The sequence below is a fragment of the Xiphophorus couchianus genome, chromosome 12 (assembly GCF_001444195.1).
Source record: "Xiphophorus couchianus chromosome 12, X_couchianus-1.0, whole genome shotgun sequence".
NCBI lineage: Eukaryota > Metazoa > Chordata > Actinopteri > Cyprinodontiformes > Poeciliidae > Xiphophorus > Xiphophorus couchianus.
Window position 1 is genome coordinate 5,832,766 of NC_040239.1, and position 16,112 is coordinate 5,848,877.

Here is a 16,112-nt window from a genome sequence, read left to right on the forward strand (position 1 = left end):
TCAAAAAAGCAAAAGAGTGTGTACAACCGTACAACCGAGACTGACAGGAAGAGTAAAGAAACAATGGGAATTTTCAAAAGAACTGGTTGGGTCTTCATGTGTCAAAAATCTCCTCTTTTTACTACATTTCTGAACAAAGAAGTAAAGCTATGAAGCAGTATTTTTTTTTCAAACAAACATTAAGGATCAGGCTAAAGTTTTTCTGAAACCAAAAACATTCAGAGATTTTTTTCTGTCTCTCTTCAGGATCACATCCCAGTCCCCTACCAACCGGACTCCAGCAGTAATCCATCATCCACCACTTCCTCCACTCCATCCTCCCCGGCTCCTCCGTTGCCCAGCAGTGCCACTCCGCCATCACCACTGCATCCTTCTCCACAGTCGGCACGGCAACAAAAACAGTTCAACTTGACTGGTAGGAACACACAAAGTTAACAAAACATGGTTCAACTTAATGTTCAAAAATTAACTGATATATTTTCATTCTTTTTACAATGTTGTAAAAGGATATTGCTTTACAAAACCAAAACTAAATATTTGGTTCTCACAAAAAATATATCAGTAAGTTTTTATCATTTCATATCTAAAGCCACAAGTTTGTGAATAGCAGTCATATGACTCATTGATTATTCGGCATGTAGCATATTTTAAGGTGCTTCCAGTGAAATGTAGGTGGACTAAACTTACAGAAAAGTTGTTGACTGGTGTTCAGATGCACATGGAAGTATGGCAATATTTATAAAAACTAGCCTTTCAAAATACGTCCACACAGCTTGTTGGTCTCTGGCTGACAAAATCTCAGAAAGCAGAATAATGGGCATTGCATTTGGCATTTAAATTATCCAGACCGATAATTTAAAAATGTCTTTCTCATAAGCTCAAAATGATACCTGCTTTGTGGTTGGGACCCCACAAGACCTGAGAGGTGTTCAGTTGGCTGGACGTAGGAAGTTTACCAGTATGTGTAGTTACTCTATCAGTAGAGCATTTCAAAAGATATAATATATTAGAACATAGACTCTGCAATAACTGCCACAATGTTTAAACTGACCTGCTCCTTGCACCATAGAAATTCTGAAAATGAGTCAATAAAAAAAATGGACAGCCCCTTTAAAATTAAAATTAATGTTTGCATCCTTTTGTGTTGGCTTATCAAAGAATCTACATTCACTGAAATAAATCTCCTGGATAGGTTTACAAGTGACAAAAAGGTGATAACTACTACTAGAAAAGGGTAAGGTAAATTGCTTTGTTTTATATGAAGAAAGTGTTGTAGGTAAGAAACTTGAAAATTTATTTCTCAGAATCTGTCATTCTAAATCTTTAAAAAGTGCGGGCAGGATCTTAAGCCCTGCCCAAACTAACCTGTACCTTCTGCAAAATACATTTCCTTGTTTGAACCTGCTGTCCACATTCAAAGTTTTTGATAAAAAATACTTTCAAACTGGGAAGTTCTAAAAATACTTTATGTGACATTGAATCAGACATTTAAACATGCAAACTGTGACAACAGTGGAGTGACGTCTTGGAACAAAAAGAAAAGGTTATTGCAGCCAAGGGTGTAACTTTGTGTTGTAAGCTGGTGGGGACGAGGAGGAGCTGGGTGGGGGGCTGGCGATGTTGGGGGGTTGCTGATGCACCCACAGACCCACAGTTACTGGAAGGCCTTTTCTTTTTTAGTGCTACGAATAAAGCCAAAACTTACAGTCTTATTCAATAAATTAGAATATATGTCCTGATCAGGCTTGTCAGATTAATAGTACCTTTTGAAAATAACCTTTTAGCAGTTATTAAACATACTACGAAATATAAATATGTTAAAACGGAAGTAATCTAATTAATCTATGTAATGTATTTCACTTGGTGATGGAATTACTAACAAAGGAACTTTTCAGTCATATTCTAATTAATGGAATTATTTGCCTACAGATGAACAGTTTCACAATTCAGTAATATTTTTTGTGAAGAATTACCACATAATTGCCTTTTATTGTCTAATTTTATTAAGTGCTAAAAACATCAACAACATGAGATTCTGTAACAATCAAAACGTTATTAAACATTAATCAAAACGTTATTAAACATTTCAAAAGCAGAATAAGTAACTTCTGTGTAAAACAAATGAATCAAACTTTGTATTTTTCAATTATGCGATTCTGATTCTAAGCTGTCCCTCAGTTGGTTAGAAAACCTTTGCCCTGCTGACTTACATATAGCAGATGAGAAATGATGTGTCTTTAATGTAGCAAATATTAAAGACGCAAAAACGTTTATAGGTCTGGTTGGAGCAGTTGGTGAGTAGAGTGGTGTCCAATCCACTAGATTGGACACCACGTCCAATCAAAGGAATTTTCAAAAGCATTAACTGGCTGTTAATGCTTTGAATACAGTGTGCAGCTGCTCCCGAGTTGCATAGACTCAGCCACATAAAGAAAGAAAGGTGCAGGAAATATTGGTGGGGACATGTCCACACCAGTCCTTTAGGTAGTTATGCCTATGATTGCACCTACAGCTGACTTTGTTCTGGCTATTTTTCCAGTAAATTGCAGATGTAAGCTAAAATGTTAATGACTGAGAAATTTGATGCAGTGTTACTGAAATGAGTGTCGATGTCTTTGTAAGAAGCTTAGCACAGCTTTAGCCATGCTCAATAGCTTCTTTTGTACTTTTGATGCAGTTAATTTTGACATTAACACCACCTTCTTTGCTTTTTGATTGAAATTCCACTGTCAGTGTAGGTGAAGATTTTCTTCAAAAACAAAATATTACAAGGAGTGAAGCTCAGACCTTAGATGAACATTTTGGGAGTCTAGAAAATTTCTATCTTGCACAAAAAGTTGCAATTTTTGTATTCCTGATTAGATTTTTTGAAAGTATTTTTTTTTATCTTAACAGGTAAACAGGTAAAAATGCAGTTTTGTAAAAACTTTAATAATTTCATTGAAAATTAAAATGCATTTTGTAATCCCTCTGTGTATTACCCTATTAAAGCTCAAATTAGATGATTTAACTCTGGCTCATCTGTTTTTTCTCCTTCCACAGCCTCCAGTTACTTCAAATACAAGCAGCAATTCATCTTCCCTGGTAAGACCCTGAGTAATTTATCATTTTAAATCCTTCAGTGCTTTGAAACCAACCAATGATGAGTAAGGCAGAATGTTTTGATGTCAGTAGTCATTTTTTTTCTTTTCTCACCTTGGCTTGTTGAAGACTCTTGACTCCTACACCCACTCATGCTTGTCTCATTTGGGGTTCCTAATGATTTGTCAGAGCCCAGATTCTCTCGCTTTTGTCAACAGTGGTACCATTCACTAGTAGCTCATTTGGCAGCCTATTACAGCTGGGAGAACCTGGAGAGGTTTGGGGGAAAAGCAGACGGTGTAGCTTGCAGAGATCTGTTAAGGCAGGTGCTCTGTTTGTGCTGTGCTGCGGACAGCTGCATGTGTTGCTCATTGTCGACTCATACTCTTTTTAGTCAAATTTACGCTACCTACCTTATTCATCTGCTTAACAGAACTAGTTTGTCGCTTTCTTTTACAATATTATGTGGAAGTTGATCCAGTTTAACACTAATGTCATAATATGTTTAATGCTGGTTCTCGTTTACAAAAGAAAACACAAACCACTTTTACAGGATATAAGGTGCCTAATGGCAAGACCAGCATTGTGTTGAATGTTTTCGAATGTGAATGTAATAGCTGTGATAAATTTGTGTGGGATCATTCATGTCACAGCATTCATATGGCTGAAATATAGAGATTTGTCATATAAATTACATATTGCATATGAATGGCTTAGATTGGACACTGAGCGCTTGCAGGTTCTTGGAGCCAGTCCATGAAAGCATTCATGAAAGCTCCACATGAAAAAGAAAAACAGGTCCCTCTTGCTGTGAGGTGACAGTGCCAACTTCTAATGTGCCATGCAACTGAGGGACTTTCTGCAGCTTGCACTTTGTGCCACAAATTGTCACAGTGTGTTAACACAGGCAGCAGTTATGATGTGTCTCTCAGAGGTAGACTCAACACAAAAGCTGCCCTTACTTCATATTCCCTGTGAAATGTTGTGCTTTTAAAGAATAGAAAAAATAACAAAACTTCACTCATATAGCCTAATTTAACAGCTAACATATAGTTATTAAATGTACAGTTCTTAAATTATGAGGTGTGATGTTATGCATGTAACCTGACCTTACCTTACTGTTTAAACAACAATCTTTACTATTATTTAAACCTTTGGTAAATTGTTTTTTTACCAAAAATCTTTAAAAAGGGTTGTTATAGAAACTTTCGATCTCCATTGGTAAGCTTTAGAGGTTTCTGACTTACCGTCCTTGTAAATGTTCATGGTGGCAAGATAAGTGTGTCATCCTCATCTGGTTTTGGTTGTCACAGTTGAAGTTAGTTTAATTGTATTACTTTTATTCAGGCAATGGGCACATTTGGCAAGATGCTACTGTATTTTCTAATTAATACAGTAGTGTATTGAGTTTAAAAAATCAATACACAACACCTTTAATTGAATACTGTATTTTCTAATTGGTACCACAGGAAAACTGGAAAACATGCATTATTAAATAAAGGATCACTGATACTGTGACCAAAGTATACATTTAAAAGAAAATGCTTCAGATAAATATAGACAATTTTAGATTATTTTAAGAACATGTTTTTTCATAACTTAGTCCCCCACTGTATAATTGCACTGAAATAATAATAATAAAAAAACTGGATTGATGTGTTTTTGTCTGAGTGCATGCCAATGCAATAAAACATTGATGTATATTTTAAGGGAATTAGCCATCTTTAGCTGTGGTGTCAATCATTTCGGAAAGTCCTATTATGTACAGTAAAGTAAAATATGAACAGTTTTTTTCCCTACACATATGCAGATACTTATCCCATAACACACATTGCCATGCTAGGCAAAATGTGAATACACAAACATTTTACTGCTGACATTTTTGCATCTAAATCTTTCTGTTCAGCATTTTTATTGAGAAAAACAACTCACCAGATGAAATGAAAAACAATTGCTTCTTTTTTCAATCTCTGACAATGTTACTCTTCAGAAATGACATCCATTTTACCAAAAATACTCCAGTGCATGCATGATTGATGAAAGGCATTCTTTAAATCTAGTTTTTCTTTTTTTTAAAATCAATCTTAATGTACTTGTTCCAAACAATATCCCTAATAACTTCACTGTCACATAAAAGGTACCTGCTTTAATTTTGGTAACCAATGCAATGAAAACTACTGTAGTTATGATCAAATGATGAAGAAGTAATTTATGTATTTACCTTCATAAATGTAATTTAAAGATGTCTTGGACTGGTTTGCAGATTCTAAATCAGTTTGTATAATTTATTAAAAATTATTGTAGACTAAAATTAAATTAAAACTCTTACACCATGTACTGTTCGTGTCTCAGAAAACACATAGCAGTTTCTCTCTCTCTGTTTTTTGGAGAACATGGATTTGTTTCACCAGCTTTGTGAGGTTTGTTTTGCTACAGCCAAAAGCAGCAGTGGCAGGACTCCATGTGCATAGTCTCTGCAGTACCAGAAAGTTTTATAATTTAGACTTCTGGGGTACATCCACCAACAGTACAAGTGGATGTGATTAGGTTGTAGTCTTGGCATGACAATAATGCAATCGCTCCTTCTTCAAGTTTTCATTTGACAGAACCATACAATTGTGCTTGTCTAATTCATAGATAAGCTACCATTGCTGAACTACTTTTATATATATATGCATATATAACTTTGATTGCTTGGATACATTATAAAGGGTTGTAACTTCAATGTCTCCAGATGTTACACCAGAGGCACCTCCCAGTAGAGCACCACAAGTCATTCTGCATCCGGTCCTCTCTGAACAGGGGTGAGTAGAACACATATTGTTATTCATCCATCCCTTTTCCTCTGTCCTTGTCTGACAGTATACCGTGTCTCCTCCTCGCGCTTCTCTCTTCCTCTCTGTGACCGCCGCTCAGAGGCCAAGTCAGACTTATTGGAGCACAGATATTTGGGTGACAATTTCAATGTGAGGGACGACATGACGATTACTCAGAGACTAATGTTAGCATGGCCTTTACTTCACGCTACGCTTGGGATGCCAAGTGGATTTTCACTGACTCTTTGAGGAAGCCACTGGTCATGGGAAAACATCCAGAAGAGGAGGATAGGTGATGAGATGCCTTTCGACCCTGATGTTAATTGGATTAGCATCTCAATCTAACACAGGAAACAAGAGAAACTTAATCTACAGCAGATGGTCAGTTGTAATGATATCATTGTTTAGTCTACATTGACAGAAGAAAATACCAAAGTATTACCAAAAGCTGATCTACAGTAAAGGCACATGTTTTGACATCAATATGCCAGAGTGCTGAAACAGCTGACAGCTTTAAGATCAAATATTTTAATAAATATCTCAAAGTAAGAGCAATCAATTAAGAAAATTAATTTTTTGAACATAACAGATGACTTTTTTTCAAAAATGGCTTACCATAATCCACTGCTAATGGTTGTCAAATACAATTGTTTCAGTAACTCAAGTGAAACGTATTATGTAGATCAATTACACAGAAATGGATGTTTTTAAGCCTTTATTTCTGTTAATTATATTTTTCTGCTGAAGGCTAATGAAAACATGACATTTAATTTCTTGGAAAGCCAGAATATTACATCTAACCAATAACACAAATTTTATTGCAGAAATGTGGGCTTAATGTAAAGTATGTTTAAAGATTGTCATTTGCAAAATGCACTTTTAATCTGACAAATGAGCCTCATCAGAACAAATATTCTATGACTGGAGATAAGAAATGAGCTCTTGAGGAGCGTAACCCGGAGAAACTGAGTTAGAAGTCTCCCTTGCAAACTATACGTTTCCCCACTGTGATTAGTCAGTCAGTTCATCACATTGGTTTTCTCTACTTCTGTGGTGCTTAGAAAATACTCTCCATTTGTTCATGATGCATTCTGTCATCTGCAACAGAATAACTTTAAATAAGTACCTCAGAATAATATTCTAAACGCTTTTGTCTCTGAATTCTGTGACTCAAGTGAAGGACTTTCAGCTTTTTACTGCTTCTCTTTTCTGGCTGTTGTCTGTCTTTTGACAAATGTAAATACATCAGCAAAGTTTTAAAACCTATATTCCTCTTTCACCAGTGTTATTGTCCCTCTCTACCCACATCTTGCTATGCTGTTGCAGTAGCAGGTGACAGATTTCTCTGGCCTGGACTGCCTCATCCCAGGGTTAATGAGGGCCTGTTTCAGACCTCAACGCCCTGCAGGATTCCCTCATTAGAGCAGAGATCGAACCGCTACTATGAGCCTCTGGCGCCACAGGAAACACATTATTTTATAAGTTGCCTCACCTGTAGTCTCTGCCCAGAGTCCGGGAATGCTTTGTTAACAAGTGCTAATGTACCTTGGAGAGGTTGTTAGAGGTTACACACTAATGTTACACAGTGAGGAATATGAGGGCTTGTTTTAGTCATGTTATTGCCTCCCACTGTGCATGAATCTGAAGGTATACATCCTGAGGTCAGAAATTAATTGGGCCTCAGGGTGAAAATGCACTTTGAAGTTAATAAAAAGATTTAGACAAAAAAAATTGAGGTCAAGAAATGGGAGTTTCTTACATTCCTACCCTGCTCAAAATGTATTCATGAATCCATCATTGTTCTTTTGCAGTGTTGTGGAGTGGAGCCGGTAATTTATTCATAAAAATTGTCTCCAGAATTCTTTCCGATATAATATGATGAGATATCATGACATAGTGACGGCACAAGAAAAGGAAAATAAAAAAAAATTAAATGCAAAAAAAATAATATGATAGTGGTCAAAAAAACTTCTCAAACTATTTCATGAAGAAAAACAATATTCTGTGATGTCAGTTCTAAGGCCGCTGTGACAGAGAAGACACCTTCTGTAAAATGACTAAAATAAAGCAGATATAATTTCAGAAATGGCTCGAAGCTGTGAAAATGGCTCATTTCATAGTCATTGAGGTGGCCTCAATAACAGACCTCGCGTTTAACAAAGGGATTCTACACCAGCGGGATGGCTGCTCTTTTGGTGTCTTGTTGAAAGCAGACTGAAAAAAGGTTACCAGTGCACAGACAAAGGTGGCAAGTAGCTTCAATATCCAGCAACACAGGCTCAGATCCACATTTTTTCTCTGCGACATATTTATTGCGTCGTGCTTCGGTGCACAAAAAGTGTCTGTAGGTATAATAGCAAATATTTCAGCTTCTCTAAGATTGCTCCACACCCACAGGCACCCACAGTTTATCAGGTGCACCTGCAATCAATCAGCAATCAGCGCAGCGAAGCAGCAACACAGAATACATTTCCATACAATAAACAATCCAGTGGCTCTTTTTTACAGCATCCACAAAACTTTGATGTAAATAATTCTTGTGTAATTAAGGCAGAAATAATGCTTCATTTGGCAGTCTTTGTCAAACACAAGTCCGATACAAAAATATAGTGTATTTTCTTGACTGAATAAGATTTCTTTTTCTCTTTTGAAATGCATATAAGATCAAACCCAAAATTTATTTTGGAAACATTTTAAATAAAACTTGAATTTATATCAATATACTCAAATGTATATGCTGGAAATGTATGGATACAACCTTTAAAAGGATATGCTGCTTCCCAGGTTTCTTAGCAGTCTTGGCAGATGTCTAAATATGAGGTGACATAAGCTACGTTCACACAGGAGGCACATACAGTACGACCCTTATCTGACATTTCATTGCAGGCTCTACCACCTGATTTTGACACACCCACCAAAAATTTTTTATTTTTCCCACTTCCATAACTGGTACTTATTCAAATATGTATCCAATAGTTCTCAAAGTGTCTAGCCTGAAAGATCATGTTGAATTTTTTTTACATCATTAACGTGACACATGCATCATAATTCTGCACCAGAAGAAACCAGCATCACAATCCCACCACTCCTGGTTCCAAGTGTCGATCCAAACAGGCTTCTCTTCAGAAGCTGCAGTCAATGCTCCACAGAAGATGATTGCTATTAGTTATGATTTCTTTTGTCTTATTACGATCCCATGACAATACTGTCGACTCCCATGTCTGAGTAACTTTCAAATTTATCCACCAGTGGCCGCATCCATCACTACTTCTGTAAACAGTGCGCTGCTGTGTGATCAATTAAAGTATAGATCAGGGGTGTCAAACTCCAGTCCTCAAGGGCCACTGTCCTCCAGTTTTTAGATGTGCCACAGCTACAAAACACTGGGATGAAATGGCTTAATTACCTCCTTCTTGTGTAGATACGTTTTCCAGAGCCTTGCTACTGACCTAATTATTCTATTCAGGTGTGGTTCAGCAGAGACACATCTAAAAGTTGCAGGGCACCGGCCCTCCAGGACTGGATTTTGACACCTGTGGTATAGATAATTAAATCATTTCTTTGCCTGATTTGTACTTTACTTTTCTAAAGATCAGAATGTTTGGGAACTTTTGATGAGTAATCTACAACTTCCTGTTTTCCTGTGGTATAAATCTCATTTGATATAGCGGCCCAGTTACCTTATCCTTCAAAGAGGGAAAGACAAGCAAACATAGCATTCAAGGTGTTGCTCTTCATAAGTAAAAGTACGGCTATTAAAAACAGCCACTTAGCGCACCCTACATATTAATTGCCACTCCTGGTAAAGATGTGTGAGAAAGTTTAAAATAATTCAGTCTTTTGTTCCACTAGTATAATTAAACAAAGAACATTTCTGCCTTTAATTTGGATGCATTTGTTTAGTGGAGGGGGAAAAAAACAAATTAAGAAATAATTGTTTTTGTTTTCTTGTTTTACAAAATTACAGAGCCACAATTAGTTGCACCCCTAAGAATCCTATTAAAAGAAATGGAAATTAAGCTTTTTAATTTATACTTGTGTGTAGAAGCTTTTAATTAGCAAACCATAATTTCATGTTCCACTAGGGAAATAAATATGACTTTGACCATTTCAAGTTAAGAAAGACATGTTGTTCCAGTAAGGCAGATGCATTGATCTGCTATTATCTACATAAAAGTTATCCATTGTAAACTTGGCCATATCTACAGTCAGAGCAATAAATAAGCGTAAAACATAAGGAAGTTTAACAAGGATACAATTTTTTCTCATCGCTATACACATCGAAAAGGATGGTACAAATGTAAATAAATAAATAAAAATAAGTGTCTAAAAATGAACCTGAAGATCTGAGCGTGCCAGATGTCTGACACTATATCTTCATCTGCTGAAGGTTTGCAGCAACACTTTACAGTAACTATTACCAACATATCACACCTTTCTTTCACAACCTCCATTTCCAGAGGGAGTTGCAAATGTCACAATCACTAAAATCATCTGTCCATACCAGGTGGATTTCTGGTTAGAGCCACTGCTGTGTCAGAAAATCACTTGACTCCAGGGATCAGTTCTTTAAAAGTGCTTAAAATTATATTAATGTAGAGACCCTATTTGCTTATATTTTCATTAAAACTTGCCTTTCTTTCAGGAATGAGGGCAACCCCTTACTTCAAATCGAAGTGGAACCGACATCAGATGTGAGTCCTTCTTTGATCGATCTGAATTAAGGTGTAACTTCAAGTTTTCAGATCAATGGTTGCTTTGCATTTCCACATTGTCGTGTGAATTTGTGAGTGAATGTGAATGGAATGCAAGCAGAGCTCTCACCATCGCTCGTCACAGCCATTTGCGTGATTTTCCCATTTAGCATAATTTGGCTTGGCTCTCCGAGGTGCCTCCAGGTAAGTTATGCGTCAAAAGCAGCAAGACTGCTGCTCGTCAGTTCTGTTTCTGTAACAATGATGGATCCTGAGAAAATGTAATGCAGATTGCTTTGAATTATATCCCAGCTGGCATCTTTGAATAGCCTATTTTCACTCTTTCAGATCATTATATTTAAAATCAAATCAGAGTTACTCAGCCACCTTTTTTCCCCTCTAGTTGTTTTCTCTTTTTATAACTCCATTTTCTTTGGTAAGAGCCTGAATAGCAGTCTGCATTTCAAACACATGGTCCAGATAACAATGAAGTGCTTTCTTTAATAGGAAGATACTGATAATCGATAAGCTATGAGTTTATGTTCCAATTGAATAGACTGGAAATTCAGATGCTTCTTTAGCTGTAACTTTTAAACAAGGACATACAGAAAGAATATTTAATTAATGTTTTTCTTTACTGCACTTTTTGGGACATGGATGTCTGTGGGGTTTTGTTGTTAGTTCACTTGTTTTAGTGATGTGCTTTTTACATTTTCAAATTTATTTGTATGTTATTTTTTTGTAGATACTAGAACATTTTTTTTAAAATATTATCTACATTTAATTTCTTTGCCACAAGGGATCATTAGTTATTAATATAGAGAGCAGAGATTATACCATGTCCCTGTGTGAGAGCAGTCACTGTAAAACAGGATCTTACTGTTATTTTTAATTGATAAGACTAAATTGATTACAGAGTTGATGTTTTTAAGCTCTCTTAAGCATCTTATATTAGGGCAGATAGCAGGTCTAACATAACAAAACTGCAGTCTCTGTGTTTATATCCTAGTGAATGTAGATGCATGTCTTATCTCTGATATTGACTGTCAATATTTTCAAATCCAGCATGACAGAGTCTGAAAGGTCTTAGGGATAAAATAGAGCATCTTGTTAAGATTTGTTCAGCTTTCCTATTACCTGCTGAATGTCTTGCTATGTCCCAAAGCCTAAATGAACCATGGGCATGTCTCGAGATGATATAGGAACAATTTAAGCTTCATTTTAAATTGTTTCTTATGTCTCTGTGCGATCTCTAGATTAATTTTTAAGTACCTCACTCATACTGAAACTAGTTAATTTTGAGTCATCTTCACTCACTACACTGTCTACACCGGGCAGTATTGTTGTCAGAGCAACCTGGTAGAGCTTAGTGTGGTGTATTCACTGATTGGTTGAAAGATGAGATTTTTGAGTTCTCAACTGGCCAATCAACCGTCACGGCCAGTCAAACTGAAAATCATCCAGTTCCAGTGATACTCTGGTAGTAGAACGGAAGAATACAATGAATTACAATTGCAATCATCAGTACAATATGTATATGTGGAATATTGCAACCACAAAGGATTGCTTGGATACAATATTTGGTTGGATATTAGATTCATAGTGGCATACATGCAAATTCTACTTTCTGGTATTATATTTGGCCTGATAGATGGACTTTCACTGTCAATGATGCCCAGAATGGATCTGGATTTTTGTGGCGGAGTTGCAAAAGTTCATGATTGAAGGGGACATTGTGATGAAGGAAAAGATAAATAAAAGCCAGGAAAATGTGGGTTATTTGTTATAAATATGTTAATCCCCATTTCCAACAACAATATCACAATTAGATGTTATTCTGATAACCTACAGTTCTAATACCCTAATTTGTGTTCTTTGCTTTACCACAGAATGAAGATGCGAACAATGAGGACTCCGGCGATGAGTTTGAGGAGATGAATTTGTCCCTTCTGTCTGCTCGCAACTTCCCACGCAAAGCCAGCCAGACGAGCATCTTCCTACAGGAGTGGGACATCCCCTTTGAGCAGCTGGAGATTGGAGAGATGATCGGCAAAGGGCGCTTCGGCAAGGTGTTCCATGGACGGTGGCACGGAGAGGTTGCCATCCGATTGATCGACATCGAGCGGGACAACGAAGACCAGCTGAAGGCTTTCAAACGGGAGGTGATGGCGTACCGCAACACTCGCCATGAGAATGTGGTGCTGTTCATGGGGGTGTGCATGAGCCCACCGCATCTGGCCATCATCACCAGGTAGGGAGAAAGATGTTACAGATTATGTTGGAGATGAAATCTGTTGAGGACTGAACATGCTGTGTTGTTGCATCTCCTGTTTTTACTGTCAAGCTTTTCACAATCAGAAATATTTTCAAACGGACCAATTTATCCGTCAATGGGAGAAATCCCAGGTGGAGATGAAAGAGATGAAAATCGAACGGACTTGCATAGAAAATGGCCAGACTAATTTGGTGTATACAGTACAGACCAAAGGTTTGGACACACCTTTTAATTCAATGAGTTTCCTTTATTTTCATGACTACTGACATTGTGGATTCACACTGAAGGCATCAAAACTATGAATAACACATGTGGAAATATGCACTAAACAAAAAAGTGTAAAACAAATGAAAATACCCCTTATATTCTAGTTTCTTCAAAGTAGCAACCTTTTGCTGTGATTACTGCTTTGCACACACTCTGCATTTTCTTGATGAGCTTCAAGAGGTAGTCTCCTGAAATGGTTTTCACTTCATAGGTGTGCCCTGTCAGGTTAATAAGTGGGATTTCTTGCCTTATCAATAGTCATGAAAATAAAGAAAACCCATTGAATTAGCAAGGTGTGTCCAAACTTTTGGTCTGCACTGTACGTAATCGCACAGGTTCAAATAGGCTCTGTATTAATTTGATATGTGGGTGTGCTGATCTGCCTGCATCATACTGACAAATTGATGTACAGTATTAAGCCTGTCGCAATGAGAAATTAATCAATTAATTGCATGGTTAATTAAATGAGCTCAGTAATTTTCATTTTGATAATTGATATTTTTTAAATGGCAATTTTGCTTAAAGACTTCATAATCCATTTTATTTGGTTGCGTGTGGATTTTATTTTCTCTTTATTTGTTTTTGCTTGTGTTTTATTTTGGATATTTAAAATTTGCAGTGTGGAGTGTTCTGTACAAAATTAAAGTTTTTTACTCTTTAAGAAGTAAAACTTGCATTACTATGCCATTATCAATATATCACTTGAAAATAATCTCAGAGCAACATTATTATCAATTATCACAATAATTTCTGGGGCAATTTATCATCCTGTAAAATTTGTAATCATAACAGCCCTAACTGGTATTCCTCAAGCAATGCAAGGTTTAGGAAAGTAAAGAAATCTTTTAATACGATCGTTTGAAATATTCACTTTTTTAATAAAAATTTTCACAAATTTTATAAAATCGCACTCTACATTATTATTTTAATAACAACATGCTTTTGACAGCATTCGTGCGAGCAAGAAAGTCAAAGTCAAATAAACAATACAGTTTTCATTTGTCCAGTGGTTCTGACTTGTTTCATGCTGATCGCATCATATCTGTGAAATGTGTGGTTTTGCTCTGCGGACTGGCAGCTGTGAGGTCTTTGCAGTCAGGATCCTCCTGGCACTCCTTTCAGATCAGCCACAGATCTGCTCCGTTATGGAGTCTCTGACAGTGAAACATGCAGACATTATGATTAGAACAGGCTGCGACTGTTGCTGAGTAGATGAACCACCCACACCTCACAGCAAACAGTGGGTTTTTTCTGACAGGCTGACAGCAGATAAAGCATTGCAAGTGAACTTGAATGAATTTTCTCACGTAGTTAACACCTTTTAATTATTTCATGGATTAGTGCTTGCGTTCTCACAGTATAGGGAGAGGGGCCTGTTATTATTCAAGGACATCACAAGAAATGCTCTCATTTAATTAATTAGAAAAGCTAATTATGTTCAATAGCAAATTGTTTGGATATTGGAGACTGCCATTGTTATCTTCACACTGAAAAAAAGAGCCACACAGAAAATCATCATCCTCTCATTTCTTCTCTTTCCTGTTCCATTTATTTACCAAAGAATGGAGAATCTCACTGGATTCATATGCACTTTTTTTTTTTAGCAAACACATTTCTGCAAGAAACACATCTCTGTTTTCTTCACATTTACTGTGTAACAGGTTACATGTTTGTAGTTGTAGTTTTATGATTGCAGGTGATGTCAGATGAAATTGCTGTGAATGTAGGGGAGCTGGCAGATGAGCTGCCTGCCTCTTGGAAACCTTTTCTGGTGATTCCTCAAAATAATAGCAAATGTCAGTATACAACAGGGGGCTTTTTTATCCTGCTTCTACATATCAGACTGATGATGAGGATGAAAATCTTTAAGATGCAACTCTAGCAACCCTATATAGGTCAATGTGAAACTTAGTTTAGTATAATCAAACTAAAATGAAGTATATTGGTTATTTTTAAATTAGGAATTTCTGTTTGCGTGAGTTAGATCATTAACGCTGATTGCTTCCTTATTTTTCGATTGTTTCCTTTGTGACTAAGTCTGGATTGATTTTTTGCAGAGGACACAGAACACGTTTTATGCGTTTGACGTCATCTGTGATGTCATTGCTGCTTTTTTACTCATGCACATGGCGTAACCACCTCATTTTGAAACACAGGGGTGAATCTCAGCATGTTAAGATGGCCTCATTAGCTTTTTATTTATTTATTTTTGTCAGAGGTGAAGGTATTTGCCATCGGACACGGGAAGCTGCATTTGAGAAAAAGAATGAAGTGGGACGGCTCCTAAAGACTTGGCTCCTGTCAGCTTGTTGCTACGAGATGAATATGCATGAATCATGGGCCTCGGGTCCTTTGCTGGTCACCAGTTGGGGTTGAGGGTCCCAAGTGTGAGGCAGTAAGGGGTTGGGTAGATGTCTATTAAAATGCATTTTCTGAGGGCAGCTCTGGAGAAGTGTTACACCTTCTATCAGAAATGCAGTAATGAGGAAAATATTGTTTAATAATCACAAAATTAAAGCATAAGTTTAATAAAATCTGGATTAACAAAGATTCAGTCATAAAGATCCATTTCAACAAAAACACACTGTATGACTCGGTGTGTTTTTATAAGGACCAATACAGGTTGGGGACACTTTTTGAAGTGAACTACTGAAAGAGATTAACTTTTTATTGCTATTCTAATTAATTATGATTCTACTGTATAATCAGTCCTTCACAGGTTTGCAATGAAGGCTTTACTTATCCAAGTGCAGATCATGAAGGCCATCTTGGTCTCCATTCTGAATGAGTAGGGGAATCATAAAGAGGATCTTCATATCGGACAGTATATAGATAAACTTTGTTGTGAAATGCAACTTTACCTTTATGAATACAGATTCCTACAATCTTGGCTTCAATCTATTTTGTATTTTACTTTCCACAATGCAGATTTTTGGTTCATTTTTTATGCTGATTTTATGCTGATTTTATGACCTTTCT

General features: G+C 36.6%; 1 protein-coding gene across 3 annotated transcripts in view; it reads left to right on the plus strand.

The window, feature by feature from the left end:
• ksr2 (kinase suppressor of ras 2) overlaps positions 1 to 16,112 on the plus strand; it is a 109,256-nt gene that overhangs the window by 69,419 nt on the left and 23,725 nt on the right. For all 3 annotated transcript variants that reach the window (XM_028034388.1, XM_028034387.1, XM_028034389.1), the window contains 5 exons: positions 247 to 415; positions 3,043 to 3,084; positions 5,816 to 5,885; positions 10,543 to 10,591; positions 12,481 to 12,842. In XM_028034388.1, coding sequence (XP_027890189.1) covers positions 247 to 415; positions 3,043 to 3,084; positions 5,816 to 5,885; positions 10,543 to 10,591; positions 12,481 to 12,842 — 692 coding nt within the window. The remainder of the gene's footprint in view (positions 1 to 246; positions 416 to 3,042; positions 3,085 to 5,815; positions 5,886 to 10,542; positions 10,592 to 12,480; positions 12,843 to 16,112) is intronic.